The sequence below is a fragment of the Rhamphochromis sp. 'chilingali' genome, assembly GCF_963969265.1.
Source record: "Rhamphochromis sp. 'chilingali' genome assembly, chromosome: 7".
Classification (NCBI taxonomy): domain Eukaryota; kingdom Metazoa; phylum Chordata; class Actinopteri; order Cichliformes; family Cichlidae; genus Rhamphochromis; species Rhamphochromis sp. 'chilingali'.
The window spans coordinates 9,769,310-9,793,293 of NC_137934.1; the positions used below are offsets into that span (position 1 = coordinate 9,769,310).

Genomic DNA, 23,984 nt, shown 5'->3' on the forward strand with positions numbered 1-23,984 from the left:
AAATCACCACTTCCTTGGGTACGCCTTGATAGTGTTGGATTCAACCCCCTTTTGCCTTCAGAACTGCTTTAATTCATCATGGCAATAATTCATCAGGTGCTGGACACATTCCTTTCAGATTTTGCTTCATATTAACATAACAGCATCACACAGTTACTGCAGATTTGTTGACTGCACTACACCGCCACCACCAGCCTGAACTGTTAATAAAAGGCTGGATGGATTTATGTTGTTTATGCCAAACTCTGACCCTATATCATCAGAGTACCAAAAATGGTCAACTTTATTATCCCCAAAGGGCATTTTGTGGTACACTAGCGGCAAACAAGCGCGCAATGAAAAATATCAGACACAAACAAGAAAAACAACAACAGGACTCCACAGTTTGTCACTTAAAACATTAATGGCAGCAACGACAAAGGAAAACTTGTTAGTCCTGCACCGTGGTAATTTGTGTCTGCAGCCAGATGGAAGCAGCTCAAACTTCACTGCCGGAGGGTGTGATAATTTTGCAAGAATTGGTAGAGACTTGCTTAGAATATTTAAAATCTAAAATGTTGAAAATTAATGAAAATTAATTAATGTCACTGATGACTGTCATCAACATGACAGTCATCAGTGACATTACCCAGGCATTTGTGACATTACCCAGGCATTTTGTACTCATCACTGGCCAATCTTGGGCCAATTTTGGTGAACCTGTGTGAACTATAGCCTGTTTCCTGTCCTTAGCTGACAGGATTGGTACCTGGTGTGGTCTGCTGCTGTTGCCCATCTGCTTCAAGGTTCAAATTGTGCAAAAGCAAAGATTGCTGCTGACTGGTTATTTTCTCTCATTTTCTGCACCATTTTCTATAAACCTTAGAGATGTTTGTGGGGAAATCCCAACAGATCAGCAGTTTCTGTACTCAGAACAACCTGTCTGGTAGCAAAAACCATGCAAAAGTTACTTATATTACGTTGCTTTGTTGACTCTCAATATAATGCTTGGTTTATATTGCCTGATTAGATATTTGGGTTAACAGGCAGTTGAACAGGTGCACCTACTAAAGGGGCAAGTGAGTGTATATGAGCAGCTAGTTGTTTTTTGTTTTTTTGGGGGGGGTTGTTTTGTTTCTCTTTTGTCCCAGTCAAAAACAAAAAGATTTCCAACTGAATATTTATACACAGCCTGTTCCTAATGCTGGTTTACACTGCACTGGATTCATTATATGAAGCTCGCCTCCTTGTCAATTGACTCACTATTGTAATAATTTAAAGAAACTTTTCATAGTTTTTCTTCCTCCTCCTGAACAATGAAGATTTTGGTGCTTTTATATTGTTTAGGAACATCCGCCGGATGTACCCGGACTTTTGTTTTGGAAAGCCGCTGCTAAGCGGTCGCCATTATTCTTCCTGGCTTGACGCTCAAGCTAAAGACGGTTTATTACTTTAAAAACGTTACATTTCGATTTAAACTGTTACAGTCTGTCTGGTGCTGTCGGTTGACCGTCTCTTGAAGTGGTGACGCATCCTGAGCACAGTATGGAAAAACGCTATCATACTACAAGTAAGTTGCTAAGCTAACGCTTGTAAGCTATCTGTCGCTATCCGCCACCGAGACAGGCGGTGAGAAAAGAAGATGCAACGCCATCCATCTGTTGCAGTAAGCAGACACTTTCCTCTAAACCTATAGCCACCCTGAATGCAGTTACATCTCTCAGGATATTTTTGAGCGCTGTTTGACAAGTAGTTACATGGCTAACTAGCTCAGGAGGCTAAAGCTTTTAAATTAAAACATCCATCCTCCGGATGCACTCGTTTGTCTTTGTATATTATCGTTTACGCTAACTCCCACGAATAACGGTAAGATGAGCCCAACATCTACTTGAAGTTTGAATCCAGCTCTGCAGAAAATTGGCGCTCATTCTCTACACTATTGCACACGCACACGCAGGCGTGCACTTTTTCAGACCCTCTGCGGCTTCTCTGCAGCCTTCAAAAGCCTCCCGCTTGCGCTACAGCGCCCCCTACAGGCAGCAATGGCACAACCCCACAAATGGCACAACGTCTGAAGTTTTTCTATGACCAAAACTCGCCAATTTGCTATCACTGACACAGGGCGGATTTGTGCTAAGTTTGTGGGTGTGGATGCCGGAGATGACTTTTTTTTTTTTAAATATTGGCCTCATAACAGCACAGTAAGAGCTACATTGTGCAACGTAATGTTTTCAAACTCGTTTTCAGGTGCCCTTCCCTTGGCCTCCCTTCGCCTTATGGCATCTCCTCTGCAGCTGACGTATTCGTACATCTGGCAGGTCGTACGGCAGAAAAACGTTAAGCAGTATGGGAAAGTGGAGGAGTTTGTGACCATGGTGGTACAGACTGTTCCTGACCTCATGAGTTTCAAACAGACTGCCCAGCTGATCTTGGGGCTGAGAGCAAGGGTGAGCTGTTTGTGTGTCTGCATCAAATGCTAGTTGATGATTATGAAGCTGAGAGTAATCCATAAATTGTATGAGTCTAGATTAGTGATTTTTTATTTATTTATTTTTTACAAGCCTCCTTTACACTACAATTGGTGGTGGCGGCGGGGGGCAGTTAATACAATCTGTATGGTGACTAATGTGCTCTTGTGCTGCAGATCATTTTGGATTTGCTTCGTAAAGACGGTCCACCGGATTCTAAGGCGATACAGACTCTTATAAATAAATTAAAGGTCTCCACATTATCAGGGGTAGGTGTGCAAAAAACTATTCTGCTTGAAAGTTTCATTTGCAATTTTTTTTAAATGCATGGATTAAATCTGAGTTTAAGTGTTTCCTCTGCTGCAGAAGGATGCAGAAGTGGAGAAATCGCAAACAAATTTCATGGTACTGGTCCAGAATCTGCTTAAAAACCCTACTGAGAGGAAGCGCTTCTTCAGGGTAAACATGCTAATGTGGTATTATACAGGCACTGGTTGTAACCCTTGTATTTCCTCTTTTGTTGTCAGTATAGTGTTTAGAGATATGCCATTTACTGTTTACAACATGGTTAAACATTTTTTTTTTCCCTCAATAGGAAGTGTTCCCTGTTCAGTATGGCACAAAGTTTGACACAGCACTGCAGACTCTGATTGCAGGCTTAGTGTGCAAGCTGGAGCAACTTCTTCCTATGCCCAATTTGTCCCAGGTATGCCTTTGTGATACATTTATGACATTTATCCCAGGGCTCTCACAGCAGGGTGGGCTACTTTTTAGAGAGCCGACATGTCTTTTCTCAGGATCTAAATTCAGTTGCAAAACATGCTGTTGCAGACTTTCAGAGTGTTTATCTGGTTCCGTAATTGGCCACAACTAAAGCAGAATATAATTCTTATTCATCTTAACACTCATTAAAGTGTCCAGACACGCTAGGGTGTCTGCTGTACGTCTCTACGCCATGGATAATGGAGCACCTAATTATTTTTTATCATAAATGTAGGTCAGAGTTAGAAAATTAATTGTCTGTCTGTTTGACACTGATAACAGAAATTTTAAAGTCTCTATTTAAAGGTTTTTATTTGTCTAATGTGAAAATGTAGACAAATGTAGACTCAAATCCCTGGAAGGGCTGTGTCAAAAAGGGCATCCGGTATAAAAATCTGTGCCAAATCAAATATGTGCATTAGAGCAGGGCGATATGACCAAAAATATTTATCACGATATACATTTGAAAATTTGCGATAACGATATAATTGACACTAGACAAAATACTTTACAACTCCACAACTTTATTAGTGGAAAAAACCCCATCAATGTATTTTCACTTAAACAAGCAGCTGTTTTTTATGTGCATTAAAGTTATATAAAAATGTAACAGTGCAAATTCCTCGCTGACAGTTTAACCAAAAGGCATTTCCAGTGGAAATTGGCCGACATATCCTCAGCATAACCATGTATAACATCCACAAAACTTAAAAAGAGGTGATAAACACAAAATACGGTAATATTGTGTTGAAGCACAGTACGTATCACTCCGCGAGGCGCCTGCCTACGCTCCGACAATCCATCAAGCGGTGCGGGTTCGTAGCTTAGCAAAGTCGTACTAAAACATTTGACAGATTTTCGAGCGCCATGTACGACATAAAATCGTTTCAAGGTCAGTAAACACAACCAGAATTCATACATAAGGCACACGGGATTATAAGGGGCACTGTCGATTTTAAGAAAAAATCAAAGGATGTATTTTAAGTGTGTCGTATTTTCCAAAAAACACGGTAATAACGACGGCCCGCTAGCATGCGCTACCAAAAATAGTGCTTTGTTGTGTATCTGACGGACGAAAGCCAAACCAGTTCTACACCATTGAAGTTGCAGCATTTTTACAAACCAATTCTGGTTCATCCGTTTCATTTAACGATCCGCTTTCGCTTTTCACATTCTACGTCGCCGCCATTTGCGTATGCAAACCTAGGGTGCATGCGTGTTTTACCCATATTCTATCGCGATCATTTTCCTATCGTTGCCCAAAATTACACCGATATTATCGTGAACGGTATGATATAGCCTAGCCCTAATGTGCATCCATCCACTGTGCCGAGTCTTTTCTTATAAGGAAGCAACTGAAAGAAGCATTAATTAATTTTAATGCCTGAACTTCAGCTTGGTGCCATGATTTCAACGGAGCCCAGTGTTCTGGAGGCATGTGGAGGCTTTATCCCTGATCCAGTGGATCTGAAGACACTCCTTCTACACCAGCAGGCCAAAGGACTCCTTGGTGTTAAAGGTATACTTTAGGCTGTGTAAAGATTGAAAGTTTTTGTTTTTTTAATTTTTATTCCTTTTTTTATCAAAATATAACAACAGATATATGGGTGTCTAAGCTTGTTGGTATTATAACTCGTTCAGTTCAATTTAAAAAATGTGCACTTCTTTTTGTGCAGCCACTATCTCATCTTCAGTGGGCGACTGTGTCCTCTCTTCACTTGCCTTCCGGCCCAAACCTGTTGATCCACCACCAGAATCTCCAAAAACAGTAGAGGTCACAGCTAAAGAAACAAACCAAACTTCTGTCAGTGACACCGAAGACGTGGCTGTAATTTCAGATGACCCTGACAGCCCAGCAGTCAACATTTACAGTCCTCCGCGCAGGGGGCGGTATGATTTTAAAACACTTTATAGCTCTGCATCAAAGGAAAGGAGTGTCACAACAGCAGCTCAAAAGGAGAATTTGGTGCAGAAAGAGAGTTCTGCACAAGAACAGCCTGCTCCAACTCCGCAGAGCAAAGAGAATAATGCACCCCAACCGCCACCATCAGAAGCAGAGAAACCAGCACCACAGCCACTGCCTTTGAAATCAATCCCTTTCAGGGTAGTTACGGTGCCGTGCAAAACTGCTCCCACTTTACCAAATGCAGATGGTGCGGGAACAAAAGATGGCCAGAAGCCCCAGACTCAGCGTGTCACTTTGCATCAGTGGGTGTCACAGATAGCCTCCAACTCTCTGTCACTCCCTGCCCTCCCACCTCTTCCTCCACCCAGGCTGAGTGCTGGAGATGACGCAAGGCCAAGCATAAGAAGAAAAAAGCAATTTAGGCCTCTGGGCGACAGGTTTACTTGCAGTGTGTGTGATAAGAGCTTCCCCTATCAGTCCAAGCTGATGGACCATGAACGAATTCATACAGGAGAGAAGCCTTTCCACTGCTCAGCATGCAACAAAAGTTTCCGAACACAGGCTTTCCTAAACAACCACCTCAAGACCCACAACGCATCTCGTCCTTACGCTTGTGGGCAGTGCGGGAAGTGTTTCACAAAACTCCAGAGCCTGACGAAGCACATTCTCGCCCACAGTGGGCAAAAGCCATTTTTTTGTAACATCTGCAACAAGGGTTTCACGCAGTCCACCTACTTCAAAAGACACATGGAGTGCCACACAAGCCAGATGACGTTTCCTTGCAAGCACTGCAATAAAGTTTTTCCTACGGCTTTCAAGCTGTCGAACCACGAGCGCTGGCACACCAGAGATCGCCCTCACATGTGTGAGCGCTGCGGGAAGAGATTCCTCGTCCCCAGCCTGCTGAAGAGACACATGGGCTACCACATTGGCGACCGCCAGTATCTCTGTTCCCAGTGTGGAAAGACCTTTGTCTATTTGTCTGACCTGAAGAGACACCAGCAGGACCATGTCCCCAAAGCAAAGATCCCATGTCCTGTCTGCCAAAAGAAATTCTCCAGCAAGTACTGCCTGAGGGTTCACCTGAGGATCCACACCAGAGAAAGACCCTACCGGTGCACTATATGTGAAAAGACCTTCACTCAGGTTGGCAATCTAAAGGTCCACATCAGGCTGCACACCAATGAGCGGCCCTTCAGCTGCGATGTGTGCGGGAAGACTTACAAGCTGGCATCCCACCTGAACGTCCACAAAAGGACACATACGTGCAAGAAGCCCTGGACGTGCGACACATGCGGGAAGGGATTCTCTGTCCCCGGACTTCTGAAGAAACACGAACAGCTGCACACAAGAGAAGCCAACCCTGATTTCTCCGGTAAGCGGAGGCACAGGGGTAAGCAAAAGAAGCTCTCCCTCAAGAGGAAGTTTGATGAGGAAGAGGAGGTCAGCGATGATTATTAACTGAAGAAACGCTGACATTTCAATAAAAGTGTTTTAATGTTGAGGCACTGAGTCATTAAAGTGATGTTAGGAATCATTGACTCTACAGACCAGAGTTATAGCGTGCTATAATCAGTGCCTGACTAGCTGGAGCATCTTAATGAAGAATCCACTGTTTATGTTCTTAAAATAAGGCAATGTGACAAATTAACTTTAGGTGATGAAGTTAGCCAAAATGTCACATTATCTGGAAATTAAGGTAGCCAAGAGCATTTCTGATTGTGAATTAAAATGTTGTTAATCATTTTATGTAGAAAAAAAAGTCATGTTCATTGATAAAAATGTTTTCCCAGCATCATGCTATTGAAGAGGCTATCTAAATATAGCAAACACTTAAGAGATGAGTATCATATAAACAAAAGTATTTCAGCGCATGTGACTGTAGATAAACTGCTGTGTAATAAAATGCTGTAGTGTTGCCACGAAACATTTTAACTTGTCCTATTCTTGTGGAAATTTTAGTAATTAAAACTACTTCCACCACATGCTTTTTTTTTTTTAAATGAAACATGAACTGTAAGCCTTTCAAATAGTTTTAGTGATATAATTCATGTATTTGTGATTTAAAACTGATAGTTGTTTTGTGTGTGTGTGTTCACGTAATATCAAGAAACAGACGACCTTTATTTCATCTGTGCACAACCATTTAACCTTATGCAAATATGTGATGAGGTTGTTCTGTGAATTCCATTTTTGTTTATGTAACCCCCAAAGAAATATACTTACTCTCAGTATTTTTTGTGATGTTTTTCAGTAAAATAAATATTTGTGGCAAACATCTCTCACTGGTGTATTTTGTTAAATTTTAATTCACGACAACAATATGCCCACTGTACTGTCTTCTGAATGTCCTGAATTTAGATAGCTTTAGTATGTAAACAACATGCTTTAAAAAAACCAAAATAACTATAATAAAGAAAAATGCCTCTATTAGTGTATCTGAATATACAGGCAGAAGATTTATTATAGTTCTTACTAGTAGTGTTGAACTACTATACTAAGTGTATATTTTTTTAATTAGTTTCAGTATTGTTTTATATTCTTAGTGTAATATACTATATATAGTTCAGACTGTGTCTGAAGTCTTTTTTTGCTTTTTTTTTATTATTATATTACCAAGTATGTTTGCATATGTTTCAATAAATTGCTGCAACTGTTTCCCATTCATGTTAAAATGTTTTAAACCTAGTTTTATGTGACTGTATAGTAAGCCTCCTATTAAAGACAGTGGTCCAGGAACAGCTAGCTCGCTTTCTTGTAACCATTTGTACGACAGCACGGTAAAACCGCTTACAGGTCCTCCTATTTTATTTATTTATATATATCGCCGGAACCATAACTAAAGAAACCGTCGGATTTTAAGTGTGCCACTTCCAACCGAAAAATTATGCCGCTTGCTCTTTTTTAACTTCATGGAAACGCCCTGTCGCGGTGCCGTCCAGTGTTGCCAATTCCTCAGTAAGGGAAATCACTATTGGCTGTCCTAGAAGTCGCTAGAAGTCGCTAAATGACGTCATCGTCATCTAATTAGCATAATTGGTCATGCTAATATAATTGGTCATGCTAATGTATTGTAACCTACCCTGTTGGAGAGAGAAATAATATCGTGGAAGAGACATAAAGTCAGTAAAAAAAACGTCTTAAATGCATTTATAATTTATTTAGAACTACAAATTAAATTTATTTTAGCAATTATTGGTTTTTTTTAATGTAACAATTCCAACCCTGCTCCTTTTCCGGGCTTGGACCGGCAAAAGTGACCCGAAATAGGCACTCTGGTGGCGTTACCTTGTGTGTGTGTGTGTTTATAAGTAGTTATAAACCTTGTGGTCCACAAAACAACATAATAGTAAAAGAAGAACTGACTGCATTACAGTCAGTGCGGGAGCAGCGGCTTCGCTCATGCGCGATTCATTTGCAGTTTGGACGCATAGGTGTGAACATCTCCTGCCCTGATAGCCGCTGGGGGAGGACTATCCTTGGCCTGTGAGCTTTGGCACGGGCGAGGTGCCCACCGCAGCAGCACCCGCTGCTTATTGAGAGTAAGAGCGATATGCGCTTTCACGCCAAAAAGTCGTCATAAATAAGTCTCCAATAACACCAGAAAAAGTCGCCAGATTTGTCGCTAGTCGCTTTTTAGAAAAAAGGTCGCTAAATATAGCGACAAAGTCGCTAAGTTGGCAACACTGGTCTCAGTTCAGTCCATAACTACGGGGCGGTTTCCGTCACCAATGTGGCACCTAACCGCGCATTTCCACTGGCCCAGGATGGCACGCCTCTGGTCCGCTATACGAGCCAAACCGTAATCAACCACTATCTCCGCCCTCAGCCGAGCCGTATCTAGGCAACGCTCCACTTCACTGGCTCCAATGAAGTGACGTCATTTAGGCGACAGGAGGAAGGAGCGCCATGTTGAAAAAAAAAGTGAAAACATTCCAGCTTCTCTTAGTTGCTCTGGATTTCTGAACTGCAAGAAAGGAGAGATCATGGAGCCGCTGGTGCACTGGTCTCATGAAGAGACCCAAGCGCTTATCGGTGTGTGGTCAGAGGAGAAAATCCAGCGTGACCTGGAGGAATCCTTCAGAAACGAGACCGTTTACAGGGAGATGTCAGGCAGGTTGGCTGCTCTGGGAATAAGCCGCTCTGCTAAACAGTGCAGAGCCAAGATAAAGAAACTTAAACAGGAATACAGAAACACGAGGAGACACGGTGAAAGGAGTGAGGCAGTCACAAAGACCTTCAGGTGGTATGATGCTATGGACACTATCATGGGTGACAAGAGTGCCCGGACACAGAGCAGAGAGCGGCCGTCTTCTGTGGTACTGGAAGTCATGGTTCCTGATGTGGAAGCAAGTAAGTTGGAGAGAAATAAATTAAATACAGATGCAAAGTACAGCAAATACTAACAGCAGTTAGATTTTATATGGATTCTTGCTTCTCTTCTCTATTTTACTCTGTTTAGTTTGTTTTTGTATGTTATATTGTATTTTAGTATACTGAGCTGTTGAACTTGATGCAAGCTGTTTTGTTATAGTTTCTGTTTAATGTTTTTGCTGCTCATTACTGTGCAAAAGGCTTGAGTCACTCCTCACCTCTTAATTTTTTTTAAAAAGTGGTCTTTAGCAACAGTTTTCCAGGTTTTCTGAACTTTTTCTCTGGGCACTGGCTGCTTTTTCACTTATTTTGAATCCAGACCTGACCATATTCAGAGGAAAAGTTTTTTTCTTCATTTAATTTCCAAAAGAAGGCTTGCGTAAGAGAGTAAAAGGTGTGTTGAGGAATAAAGATGGTCATATCAAATATTGACTTTCAAGCACCTTAGAACTGTACAAACTCTGTTATGCCTTATATGGGGTGCCTGTAGCTCATGAGGTAGAGCTACTACTCTTTCTAATGATCAATCCTCAGTCTGCATGCCAAATGTCTTTGGAGTAACCCCAAGTTGCTCTCCGATGCATCCATCGGACTATGAATGTGCGTGAATTTGAGAGAGAAGGCACTTACATAGAAAAACAAAGAAACTGAGGGTGGCTCAAGACTTTTGGACAGTACTGAATAACACATTAACTTCCCAGTTTTGCCAATTTTAATTAGTTATTTGTCTCTTTAAGGTCCACCCGCTGTAACAGACACTTCAGAAAGCTGTACGACATCCACCCATTCACTGCAACTCACTCTGCCCAGACCAAAAGCTTGTCCTGCAGGGATTCCACAAGTATCTTCTTTCTATTCTGTTCAGCTTCATGAATTTGATGGTCCTTCTACAAGCAATCCAGTCACCTCCACTGCTGTACAAACGTCAATCAAAGGCAAGTAGTTATCAAGCCAAACATATTTAGTAAGTAAGGCTGCTTTACGGCTTGAATAAATAATTTTCTGTTACTTTCACAGACACCCCCTTGTGTTGTTGGTCGAGTAAAGAGGTCCAAGCATTGCTGACGCTTTGGGCAAACCCCGAGGTTCAACGGGAGCTTCTCCTCAACGTGAGAAATAATAAAGTTTACACTTGTCTCAGTTCCAAACTGGCCTTGCTCGGTTTTAACAAAGCACCAAAGAAATGCAGGGAGAAGATCAAAAAGCTAAAGCAGGAGTACAAGAGGATCAAGAACGGCCAATACAGGGGTGGAAGCAGCAGTGTGTGGTTTGCCATTATGGATGAAGTCCTCAGTTCCCAGGCTCTCACAGCAAAGCGTTCACAGACAGTGCAGAATTCCTCTACAGTGCACTCCCTAGCTGTACAGGCCGTTGCCCTGGATGTGGATACAGATGGTAAGTTGGAAATAAACTACTATGAAATAACTCCTACCATTAAGAGTAGTTATTGACCTAACTGTGTCCTCATAACTGTGGTTTTGACAAGTTATCTCTCAAATTGATTACTTTTAATTCTATAATAAATAATATTTTTGTGTTTCTTAGGTAAACATAAGTCATAATTCATGCACTTTTTTTTATTCTTAAATTTCTGTGCATTTTCAGATGAAACGCTGTGGTTGCCTGATGAAGTCCAAGTGCTGGTGACACTTTGGGCACAACCAAACATTCAGAAACAGCTTCTCACCGCAGCGAGCGATCAGGTTTTCACGTACCTCAGCAGTGAGCTATCACTGGTGGGGTTTAACAAGACACCACGTCAGTGCAGCGTCAAAGTGAATGAGCTTAAAGAGGAGTACAAAAAAATTAAGCACATGGAGCTATATGGAGTTGTTAAAGGCGACTGGTTTGCTATTTTGGATAGTGTTTTTGACGCTGATGGAGCAACTTTGAAAGAGGTGAATTTATGCGTTGTGCAGAAAAAGCCTAAATCAACAGAACATGAGCACGTGGATGGTAAGTTGTTTAAAACGTAATAATAAATAGTTTTGTGCAGAAAAAAATTTGCTGATCTGTTGCTATATTCTTTTTTTGATTCCAGCAGATAAATTGCGGGCTGTTTGGACACCAGACGAAGTCAGAGTTCTGCTCAGTCGATGGGCAGAGGAAAGCATCCAGGAGCAGCTTCGATCAAATCCGAGAAACGAGAGAGCCTTTGCTCAGCTGAGCTCCGAGCTCGCCACTCAGGGTTTTGATAAGACCACGAGTCAATGCAGGTCGAAAATAGCACTCCTGACACAAAAGTACAGAAGGATCAAGGCACAGGAAGACCCGGAAAAGCAAAAAAGCAGATGGTTTGCCATCATGGATAAAGTCCTCAGTCGCAGCAAGACAGAGACTGAAACTAAACCAGTCAGAGATTCACAGCGTGCATCTCTGCAGACATCACAGCAGAGCCTACCTGACACAGCGGAGGGTAAAATGAGCTCCTGTTTATTCACTTTACAGTGGCAGCTGCAGTAAACATGATGGGATGTGGGTCTCTGTGTGGAAGGGATTATCGCAGCCAAGATGACTAAATTTGCTGTAGCTTTCAGTAAAGTGAGTTACAGTACGATCAAATATTTGTGTTATTTTTACAATTAATTGTTTACGGATTAAATGACCTTCCACAACTGAAGACACCTCTTAAGCAAGATCAGCTCCACCTAAACTATGCAGGATCCATGAATAGAAACTCAACGCTGCATTCCTGCAAAGCATTCACCCTGTGAATTCCAAACAACCTTGTTGTAACACGGTAATAATTAAAAACAAGCCAGGGAGCAAATCTCAAAGCCCCCCCCCTGCTTTCATACACATCAACTAACCTTTTCTCAATCCACTAACTCCGCTTTCACTTCCTGCAATTTAAAACATGCTCTTTTTAGACTTTACAGACACAAAATAATAGCTTGATAATTAAATATGCCAATTTCGTTTGTTTGTTAATTTAGATTTTTCAGTCTTTCTTATTCTCTCTGCAGGTTGCCGTTTGTCCGTCTCCTCGTTGTGCCTCCTCGTTCCAACTCTGCGACTGATGTGCGCCTTTGCCTGGCAGGTGGTTCAGTGTTGTAATGTGGCGCAGTACAGAAAGGTGGAGGAGCTGGTGAAGTTAGTGACGGAGGTGGCTCCAGAGCTGCTGACAACCAGAGAGAGAGTGCAACTCCTACTCAGACTGAGAGCCAGGGTGAGAGGCCCACATTAGAGTATATTTTATGAATATTCAACAACAAACTAAGGGGAAAAATACTTAATTAGTGTAGATCAAGGGCAGCACGGTGGCACGGTGGTTAGCACTGTTGCCGCACAGCAAGAAGGTCCTGAGTTCAATTCCACCATCAGGCCGGGGTCTTTCTGTGTGGAGTTTGCATGTTCTCCCCGTGTTTGCGTGGGTTCTCTCCAGGTACTCCGGCTTCCTCCCACCGTCCAAAGACATGCAGCTTGTGGGGATAGGTTAATTGATTAATCCAAATTGTCACTAGGTGTGAATGTGCGAGTGAATGTGAGTGTGAATGGTTGTCTGTCCCTATGTGTTAGCCCTGCAACAGACTGGCGACCTGTCCAGGGTGTACCCCGCCTTTCGCCCTATGACAGCTGGGATAGGCTCCAGCACCCCCCGCGACCCTGAAAAGGATAAGCGGAAGTGAATGGATGGATGGATGGATAGTGTAGATCATTAATTAGCATTTGAAAATGTCTCTTTCAGCTTGTGCTGGAGTTGTGTCTCAACGAGAACACGACTGACCTGCTGAATATCCAGCCCCACCTGAATGTCATCCGAGACCTCACCTTAAGCTGTGAACAGGAGGTAGGTTTCTCAGGTACAGTTTCACTCTGTATACATTTTATGTTCTTTCAGACTTTTAAAAACGTCTTTACCAAAGAATTTAGCACAAATGATGAAATTAGGTTGGCTTCCAGCTCTTTTCTGAAAGCCTTGAGCTTTTAGTAACTTTGAGCAACATGTTTTTTAAATCAGAAACAATCGTGTTTCTCAACTGACCTTAGTGAAATATGAAAATAAGCAAACAACAAAGAAGTAGTCGCATTAGTTATTTCGATTTCCCATTTTGCAAGCACAGTGGTCATTAAATGGATGCCCCGTTGTTATCAAATGGTAAATTAACATGTGTATAACATGCATTCATTCAGTCTTTGCACCCCTATTTTGCACCTTTGCTCTTTGCCTGCTCAAATTAAGTAACATTCCTTCCTTAACCCCCTTGAACATTTAAAAAGTAGGGCTAGTCTATACTTCGCCTGAGCGTTGGTCCCATGTTTGTTCAGTTATGCTGAGCTTCTTTGATTTTTTTCCCTGCTTTTTTCATAGCATATTTATTACTGATGTTTCACTGAGCTTTTGAGCTTTGAATAAACTCTTTTGATGTTTGTTTGTTTTTTAAAATCCTAGTTTACTTTCACATATTCAAATTGAAAACTCTGTTTATTTAATATTTCTGTACAAATTAAAAGTAGCCTCCAAATGTTTAATCCTGAGACTGTGGGCTGTGTCCTTCAGCTATAATACACATTGACCAGATCTCAGCACATTTCTCACACTCCATTATCAATTATCAAATGATTACAATTTTTTATGTTTAAAGAACCCAGCATATACATGTTAAACATGTTTGTCTTTGACACCATTTGACAGGATGCCACCGAGTTGGAAAATTCAAAGTCCAACTTTGTGGAGGTTGTTCATGCCATACTGGAGGACCCAGAGGAGAGACAGAGGTTTTATAAGGTGAGACGCACAGTAACACAGTTATCATAATTGAAAAATATGTAATGAGTGAACTTTATTTGAGAAGAAAGAGCTCAACTATTTTTTCCATTTCAGTTTTTGCAACAAGTTCATGTTTCAGTTTGTTAGTTCAATTCTTTCCACTTTACCATCTCAGACTTTCATGAAAAACATCCAGGACAAAGATACACGTCTTAATAGGAATTACACAAAGATTTCCAGTCCTTGCTATCATTATGGAAGAATGATGTTTTTTTTAACTAGAAAACTAGATTATCTTGATTAACTGGATTATCCAGACATTTTGCAAAATTCCTGTGAAGAAGGGTTTATCCACTGGACAAATCTGAGTTGGAGAGTTGTTTCAAATTTGGTAAAGTGAGATGAAATGACCTTTTTCCCATTTGTTCTAGGAGGTCTTCTCCATATACTATGGCAAACAGTATGATGTCACATTGCAAGCTTTGGTGTGGAAATTCATCTCCAGGCTGGATAATCTCTTACCAATCCCTGATATTAGACAGGTAAGGTTTAAATGTGTGGTCTTTCATATCAATACACACACACTGTAGTGCTCCATGACCTTAAGCAAACTACTGAATACAAATTGATCAGCGATGTGTCAGCATGCTTTATTCTGTTGATTGTGCACCGCATTCTCTCTTTTTTTTTTTTATTAATTAATTAATTAATTTTTTTATTTTATTTTCACTTACTGAATACGGGACAGCACCGCATTCTCATGAAGTGTTTTGCAAACCTTTCACAGACTGCACAGTGGCTCAGCTCCGCTCCCTCTGTCACAGAAGAATGTGCACGGCTTATTCTGGAACCTGATCAGCTGAAGGCGCTACTGAACTTCCATCAGCAACAGTCAGGAAACGGAAGCAAATGTGAATAGGTTACTACCCTGGTTAAAATATGATCAGCTGACTGGGCTTGCTAAACTGTTGATAAGTAAATAAGCTTCAAAATTAACTCAAGTTTTAAATTTTCAGCCTGGAAATAAAACTATTCAGAAGTTAAATCTATTGGAATACAACAAAACTTGTATTAGGAAGGCTGCACATCAGTATTTAATGTGAGTTTTTCTGTCTCTCATAGGCTGTTCTCAGGCTGACGAGAATATGTTTTTGCCAAAGCTGTTGTTTAATCCCAAAGGAAACTTCCAGCATGTTTCAGCACAACTGGATGAGCTTTCAAGCAGCAAAGATGAAAGACAGTCTGATTACAGCGAGGCTGAAGAGCCAGCTGATTGCAAAGCACCTGTGAAGGGCTGTGAGAAAGAAATTAAAGGCCTAAAGTTAAAACATGAACAAAGTGATGGCATGGCATCTTCATACTGCTCAGGTATGCAAGCACTGACGCCTTTGAGAATAACTGTTTTCCATTGAATTTCCACATTCTTATGAGTCCTCATTATCTTCCCATTTTCAGATTTAAATTGTGCACCTTTGCAGCTGCAGACCTGCTCTCTGTGTCCCTACTCTGACAGCCATGTGTCAGGACTTCTCAGGCACATCAGAGAAGAGCATCTGATCCAGGAATCTAATCCCATCACAGATCCTGGGAAAGACTGCGTCTTTCAGAGAGTCAAAGATCAAACGTTCACTCCTAAGATGAGGAGGATAACGGACACTTGTGAGTATTGCGGGAAGGTCTTTAAGGATGTATCAGCCCTAACCAGCCACATTAAAACACACACTCTTCCATTCCACTGTGACAAGTGTGACAAGAAGTACTCCTCCAAGTGGTCGCTGACAGTGCACCGTCGGATTCACACAGGCGAGACTCCATATCTGTGTTCGTACTGCGGTCAAGGCTTTAGGTCTTCAAATATCCTTGCTCTGCACGTCCGTATACACACAGGAGACCGCCGATACAAATGTCCCATATGCGGAAAAACATCAATCCAGCATCTGTCGAGACACATGCGCATGCACCGAGGGGAAAAGAACTATCTGTGTACCGAGTGCGGGAAGGCTTTTCTGTCCTCTGGGGAGCTGAGGCTTCACATGAGGTTTCACACAGGCGAGCGGCCGTACACGTGCAAACACTGCGGGAAAGGCTTCATCGCAAAGTGCCTGCTGACTGTTCACACCCGCCAGCACACGGGGGAGAGTCCTTATAGGTGCTCGCTGTGTCCGAAGTCCTTCCGCACTTTGAGAGCACAGAAAAGACACCTGGTGATACACTCAAGCAAAAAGTCTTTCCAGTGTTTGAAGTGTGGTAAAATATTCCGGCAAGAGGAAACTTTCAAAACACATGCTGAGACTCACAAATGATTTAAAGGGGACCTATTATGCTACCACTTATTTTCTGTCCAAATTTTCAAGTTGTGAGGTCAGCGTTCAAACAGACAAAGAAGCCAAAACCTCAGGCTTTAGACTGCTATAAATGCTTGGCTTGCACCAATGGGGTTTTTTTTCCTCTCTTGGATCTTTATGATGTCATTTAGAGCAAACCCACAAGGGGCAAACAGTCAGAGGAGCCAACAGAGAGCTAACAGTGACTAAACTAAGAGGCTGCACAGAGATATATAATGTATATTTTCAACTACAAGTCATTCAAAGCTGCTCTAACAGTATCTATGATAAAAAATATGGAGCTTAAAATGAGCATAATAGGTCTCCTTTAAAAAAATGGCAGTGTAAAATATTTTAGTTTCAGCAGTTGAGTTTAAAAGTTCTCATTCACTTATATAACTCCACTATTGCTTAAAGAACCAGCTTAATTGTTGGAAACGATGTAACTCTGTGTTTCTTTCGGCTACTTCTGTAATACAGAGGGCACATTTTGTGTCTCCTCCTGGTCTCAAACTGGGGAGCTGTTGGGTTTTAGGCAAATGTTTTTGAAAACTATGTAAAGCTAATATTCCATAAACAGTCCAGTTAGCACACAGGTAACTTTAAAAGTTTGTGTGAGCTACAAACTGAAGTTATTTGTTAATGAAAAGTAGCTGTTGCTACTTTGAGTAAAAATCAAATAACAAAAGTTTAAATCTCAATTTTATTTGGGTTCATAAGTGTATAGTTATCAGAAGGTAAGTTCAGCCAAATTATAAGAACAAAATCTCTAAATAGTCAACTATCTAATATCTAAATCAAGATTCTCCACAGATGTTCTTGATCTCTGGTTCAACGTCTGATCCGCTGCTTCTCTTTGTCTCATCAACACATTTTCAAAGGAAAACAAGACACAAAGAAATTCACAATGCACAACCAAATGTCGTTCTGAAACATTAATCTGTATAATAAAAACATTAATAAATTTTAGCAGTTTGAAAAATGTGAAACATATGTGACTCTTAGGTCTCCAAATGATTTATTTCAGAGGCCTGTTTTCCACTTGTGCTTATTTCCTGCCATGAAAATTGCATCACAACAATTTTCCCTTTCTTTAGTGCTTTTAAGAGGATCAGTGAGACACTGAGACACCAGGACTGGTGCTGTGTAGTTTATGTTGTAGTCGGTATGAGGATTCGTTTTCAGAAAGCTCTTCTCATACAGCCACTCAGTGAGCTGTGATATTAGTAAAATAGTTCCAGTGTTGATGAGCATAATGGCAGTGCGAAAAGAAAACAGGTGATATTGGTGGCCGTCCTCCTGGATGTTGTCCCATGGCAGAGGCAGGACGTAAGGTAGGCCTATCAGAGGTTCCCCACCCAGAGTTCTTAGCAATACACCCAACACAAAGCCACAACAGGCCCAGTACCGGGTCACCCAGCAGGGTAAGAAGAATATACATATCACCTGGGGGGGGGAGGGACTCATTGAATACAAAACGTCTGCATTGACGATCCAGAACAGATGAACGGAACTTGTCATAGCAAGGCCTGCTCCCATCAGTCCACACAGGATGACTGAAACCTTAACCACCACAACAATCCAGTTTTTTGATGCCTAAAATTTAGATTTATGGATGTTTATGGGTGACATTGGGAATAGATATAGAAGCTGTAGCAGCAATGCATATGAAGACTCTTGATTTGACACAACAGAGCTGCAACATTTTTCAATTTGCCCATTATGAAAAATTACCAAACCCCCAAACCATACCACAAATACTGGTCATGTTAAAAACTGATACCCACCTGTTTGTAAATCACATTCTTGAAGATATTACAGCCTCAAATGTGGTGAAGCATCCACACAAGACAGATTCGTCTCATCTTTAGCCAGTGGAATATACAGTCGCAGCCATGAACTCCAAAAAGGATTTTATTAGGAGTTGAAAGAAATGATGTTTTCATGAAAAATATTGGAAGGAACTGTTTTGCTTACAGATTTATAAGACTGTTTATTTTTATTTACCTGTGTGGTCTTTAGAAAATGTTGAGCAGCACCTGGCACCTCCTACGCATTCTGCTTATTTCCAGAAACTGGGCTACACGACCATTACATAAAGACAGACACACAAATACATGTCATACTTAACATAACCATGGTAAGTGTAGTTTGTATGATCAATGTTGTTTACGCAAGAACTCAAACCAAAAAGCAACCATATATTTAATATTTCTTGATATAATTTCAAGTAGATGGGCGTTAAATGCAGTATAAATAATTAATAGGTACACCTTTACTGCTTCCACAGGAATTAAGAGGGTAAGTAGCAGCCAGGTGCTGTTAATTGATTAACTGATCACCAGGAGGTTTGAAACCAGAAGTGTTGGTCTCCCAGACTGCTAAACATCAAGTTTACCTTTGACCTCCAGCTATCACTGGCTGATGGAAATAACACTTTGACCCACTAGATGATATTCAGTCAATAAACCAACAGCCTATCTGCTCTGCCTTTGATAAAGGATTGCGGGATACCACATGAAAGTGTCTTGCAATGGAGAGAAGTGCACTGCCCACTTTTATCAGCTAATGCTGAACAAAAGAGTGACTGAGAAGAGCTCAGCATGGTAAGAGGGTGGGAAATTATAAAATCCTTTTTAGTAGCATCACTTTATCTTTGGAATATTGGCAGAGATATTTAAAGTCAATAAAAATAAGTTTGTTTTGCCTCCGTCTCTAATAGAGACATTTTGTCCTGCTTTGAGAGGGAGAGGATCGTCTGGGCCGACATTCTGCGACTCTTGAATTATGCCTGCATTTGCTCCTCAGTTTTGTCCCCCTGTTTTCACTTACTAAAACAAGAGAAACCCCGAGTTTATAGGCAAGGTGAGCTTGCTGAGAAGCAAGATGCCATGGGAGATTGGGTTGCTCAGCTTCTGGGGCCTTCTCATTGCTAAGATGAGGAATGACTGTCTGATTTAGCTAAGCCAACATACACTGTCCACGCAAATATAAGAACTCTTAATCAGCCAGCTTATTGCACAGAAGAAATTGCAGTCACACTATAGACCCAAGATATTTGCTTCTTTTTTTTGTACCTAAATGTACCCAAAAGGCAGGAATTCAAGTTTCCAATTTCAAAGTCCAAGACTCATATAATGACTGGGAAAGTTGCAATACCAAAGCTCTCTCAACACTGTTTCCATCCTGTAGACCACACAGTATTCACCCCTCACTGCCGCTGACCTCAACCTCTTACTTCCAAGCTGCCACAGAGGGCGATCAGCGGAGAACCGCTCACCACTTGTCTGACCCCGAGACCTCATAAGATGGAAACCCCCCTCTAGACAGAATCTTACAGAACAAACCACACTGACTCAGAGAGCCAATCACGTGGTAAGTGTGCTGCTGTTGACATCTATATGACTATGTAGGATTGTTCCGGGTTCTTAGTCATTCAGATCATATGTTGTAATGACTTGACCTTGTTTGAAAGAGAGCCCACAGCTGAATGGAGCTCATTGGATGAATGAATGGAGGGACATATGTGGCCTAATGTAGTCAGAAAAATACGACAAGCATAGGACACGTGGAAAACAGATCACTGTGTTAAGAGTCTTGCCTTTTTATTGAGAATCACATAAAGATTGATTACAACACCACACTAACACAGTCACTTTTTAAGCTATGATTGCACCTCTGAGTTGTTATTCTAGTAATTATAATGGCAGCATGAGAGTTAGGGAATTTTGATGGATGGATGGGTGGATGACCACCTTGAACCGACGTTGTGGTAATGTCAGCAGACCAACAGCCTACAGTTATTCAACATTGAAATGTTTGCCAGGGGGAAAGAAAAATAAAGGAGTGACAAAATATCTTCCAACACTTCCCAGCAAACATTTTGTTGGTGAATAACAGATGGCAGTCTTTCTCAATGTTGATTTATAATAAAATAAATAGTTATAAAATGATAGTTAACCTATGCTGTGAAACCTGTAATAGTGAATGAACAGTACGATCATGTTGGAATAAGTTGAGCTAATTTTTTTTTCGTTTTTTTCCAAAGAAAAAATGAGAGCAGTTGATGAAATAGCAAACAGCTGGAACGCTCCAAAAATCACTCAAGGTGTACGAGATGAATTAAAAGCAATTTCTCTGTGTTAATTTATGTAAAAACATTGACTCTATAAAGTCTAAATTCCAGGGTTAAATATAATATTACACTCTTTCTGTTTGTAGGGGGCTGAGCTGAAGTGTTGCATTTTCTCTCCAAAGACTAAAACACTGCCAAATCCACCCTTCACAGACCCTGTCTGCTTCTCATCTACTTTCAAAAGAGGATGACAGGCACTGTCATCATAAAACAATGTACCACCTACTCAACTGTTTCCAGATGAGCACTCTGATACAATTCATAATGTATCCTCAGTTTCATCTGGGACAAATCAGGATTTGATGTTCGGGATGCGTCGTTGCCCACATTATTAGATCAGCTGAACGTGTCTAGACAAACTGAGCTGGAGCCTTTAATCTCAAAATCAGCCATGTACAGAGTGGAAGGCCTGATAGAGGACAATTAAACCAACTTACCCCCAGAGCCTGGCGTTTTCAGTGAACAGCCTGAGACATCTGCTGTTCCAAATGTGGTATTAACTGTAGCCCCTCTCAAATACTATCATCTCTGTTGTTGCACACAGACGTTAAATTCAGGGCTTCAAATCAAATCACTTTTATTGTCACATCACATGTGCAGGCACACTGGCACAGCACATGCGAGTGAAATTCTTGTGTGCGAGCCCCACAAGCAACAGAGATGTGCAAACACAACAACACAAACGAGCAAAATACAAGAATGGCCAACCTGAAACTAATAAATATATGTACAATATATAATAGTGTATGCATTTCTGGATGTGTATACTAAATATTTTCCTACGTGTGTGTGTGTGTGTGTGTGTGTGTGTGTGTGTGTATACACATTTTTACAAATTAAATAGTAAAAAAAAAAAAATAATAATAATAATAATAATAATAAAATATATAAAATATACAGAGTTGAATATGTGCAAAACAAGTGGCATTTATATACAGTATGGAGTGCATAATGTTAAAGTTCCAGTAGTGAAGCTGAGGTGTCTATGACGTGTTCAGCAGTCTGATGGCCTGGTGGAAGAAGCTGTCTCTCAGTCTGCTGGTACGGGACCGGATGCTGCAGAACCTCCTTCCTGATGGAAGCAGTCTGAACAGTTTATGGCTGGGGTGACTGGAGTCCTTGATGATCCTCCACGCTTTCCTCAGGCAGCGCTTCCTGTAGATGTCTTGGAGGGAGGGAAGCTCACCTCCAATTATCCGTTCAGAGCACCGCACTACTCGCTGGAGAGCTTTGCAGTTGTAGGCGGTGCTGTTGCCATACCAGGTGGTGATGCATCCAGTGAGGATGCTCTCAATGGCACAGTGATAGAAGGTCCTGAGGATGCGGGGGCTCATGCCGAATCTTTTCAGTCTCCTGAGAAAGAAGAGGCGCTGCTGCGCCTTCTTCACTGTTTTGTTTGTGTGTACTGACCACGTAAGATCCTCAGCCAGATGTACTCCAAGGAACCGGAAGCTGCTCACTCTCTCCACAGCAGCGCCGTTGATGGTGATGGGGGTGTGTACTTCTCTGCACCTCCGGAAGTCCACTATCAACTCCTTTGTCTTTGCGACGTTGAGGGTGAGATGGTTGTCTTGACACCAGTGGGTCAGGGCGCTGACCTCCTCCCTGTAAGCCGTCTCATCACCGTTGGTGATAAGACCCACCACTGTAGTGTCGTCCGCAAACTTCACAATGATGTTGGAGCTGTTAGTGGCTGTGCAGTCGTAGGTGTAGAGTGAGTAGGGCTGCCACAAACGATTATTTTGATAGTCGACTAGTCACCGATTATTTTTGCGATTAGTCGACTAATCAGATCATCATCCATTGGACGTAAAACTACAGCTTACTGCACCAGCAGCATCTGCTCTTATATAACTATCATTAGCTTACAGCTTTAAGTGTTTAAGGTCTGTGCTAACTAAAAATAAAGACAAGATGATAGTTTATTAAATTTTAATGAAATTTGCAGATTGTTTCGGTGAAGTTTAATAAACTCCTTGCTATCTAAAATATAACAGGACACTGGAGTATATTCTGGAGCATCTCACACTTCTGATAATCAGTTGTCTGCTTGACGTTTATTCAGCTGTGTAAAAACTATAACTTTAATCTCAGACAAACTGATTTACTCAGGAACAAATAAAATACAAAAAAAAAGCCAAACAATAACATTTTAAGTTATCTAAGTGACTCATATATATTTAACCTGAGTAGCGAAAGACGGCGGTGGGTTTGAAAACGATTTGCGGGGAGTCCGGTGTTCTCACGGCGCTAGTGAGCCTAGCCCCCGGCTCGCTAACGAGCTAGTGGGTAACAGATGTCTCCGAAAACGTAGGAGCGCTTTTGAAAATATGTGGTGTCCTGATAAACTGAGCAGATATTTGAGGTTTACACAGCTACATTCTCGCCTGAAAATATGTTAAACGTTTATTTTGTGACCCAGAAAGAATAATAAGAGTAACATTAAAACTAACTAACTGCCGCCATTGTTGGAAACTGCGCTGGGCCGCGCTATGAATTCTGGGACACAGCTGCTTCTTCTTCTTCTTCAGGGTTTAACGGTAGCTGACATCCTTGTACATGCAATGCTGCCATCTTCTGTTTCAGTCCGTTATTACACTCTTAAATCCTGCCACTTATTCCTGCGTCTTTTGTGATCTTACAAAGCTTCAAACGACGCGTCGACTATTAAATCAGTCGTCGACGATTTTGATAGTCGACGTAATCGTGACTAGTCGACAAATCGTGGCAGCCCTAAGAGTGAGTACAGGAGAGGGCTCAGTACACACCCCTGTGGAGCACCAGTGTTCAGTGTGATGGGGGATGAGGTGATGCTGCCCAGTCTGACCACCTGGCGTCTGTCAGACAGGAAGCTAAGGATCCAGCTGCAGAGGGAGCTGCTCAGTCCTAGATCCTGCAGTTTCCTGTCCAGCTTCGAGGGAACGATGGTATTGAATGCTGAGCTGTAATCTACAAACAGCATTCTCACATACGTGTCTCTCTTCTCCAGGTGTGACAGGGCAGTGTGTAGTGTCAGGGCTATGGCATCATCAGTGGACCTGTTGTGGCGGTATGCAAACTGTAGAGGGTCCAGTGAGTCGGGTAGTGCAGAGCAGATGAAGTCCCTGACCAGCTTCTCGAAGCATTTGCTTACGATGGGGGTCAGGGCTACAGGTCGCCAGTCGTTCAATGAGGAGATGGTGGAGGATTTGGGTACAGGGACGATGGTGGCCATTTTGAAGCAGGCTGGGACTACAGACAGAGAGAGGGAAAGGTTGAAGATGTGTGTGAACACTCCAGCCAGCTGAGCCGCGCATGACCTGAGGACGCGGCCGGGAATCCCGTC

General features: G+C 41.7%; 2 protein-coding genes across 6 annotated transcripts; both read left to right on the plus strand.

The window, feature by feature from the left end:
- Window positions 1-1,352: 1,352 nt before the first annotated feature.
- LOC308400394 (uncharacterized protein) lies at window positions 1,353-7,393 on the plus strand. 3 transcript variants are annotated; one of them, XM_080888059.1, is made up of 7 exons: window positions 1,353-1,645; window positions 2,227-2,426; window positions 2,624-2,716; window positions 2,814-2,906; window positions 3,043-3,153; window positions 4,605-4,728; window positions 4,886-7,393. In XM_080888059.1, exons 2-7 carry the CDS (start codon window positions 2,256-2,258, stop codon window positions 6,574-6,576), a joined length of 2,283 nt encoding a protein of 760 aa, XP_080744185.1. In that variant the 5' UTR covers window positions 1,353-1,645; window positions 2,227-2,255; the 3' UTR covers window positions 6,577-7,393. The 3 variants fall into 3 exon arrangements, with proteins under 3 accessions (XP_080744185.1, XP_080744183.1, XP_080744184.1); XM_080888057.1 differs by having other exon boundaries at window positions 1,353-1,549; XM_080888058.1 differs by having other exon boundaries at window positions 1,353-1,549; window positions 2,817-2,906.
- Window positions 7,394-8,607: 1,214 nt separating this feature from the next.
- LOC308399424 (uncharacterized protein) lies at window positions 8,608-17,509 on the plus strand. Of its 3 annotated transcripts, XM_080886687.1 has the most exons (12): window positions 8,608-9,468; window positions 10,227-10,424; window positions 10,507-10,884; window positions 11,095-11,445; window positions 11,531-11,905; window positions 12,456-12,658; window positions 13,178-13,279; window positions 14,126-14,218; window positions 14,632-14,742; window positions 14,988-15,111; window positions 15,323-15,568; window positions 15,656-17,509. In XM_080886687.1, the coding sequence occupies exons 1-12, from the start codon at window positions 9,102-9,104 to the stop codon at window positions 16,501-16,503; spliced, it is 3,396 nt and encodes a 1,131-aa protein (XP_080742813.1). In that variant the 5' UTR covers window positions 8,608-9,101; the 3' UTR covers window positions 16,504-17,509. The 3 variants fall into 3 exon arrangements, 2 of the variants coding, with proteins under 2 accessions (XP_080742813.1, XP_080742814.1); XR_013972164.1 differs by lacking the exon at window positions 15,656-17,509 and having other exon boundaries at window positions 14,988-15,175; window positions 15,323-15,458; XM_080886688.1 differs by lacking the exon at window positions 15,656-17,509 and having other exon boundaries at window positions 8,609-9,468; window positions 14,988-15,119; window positions 15,323-15,447.
- Window positions 17,510-23,984: the final 6,475 nt, after the last annotated feature.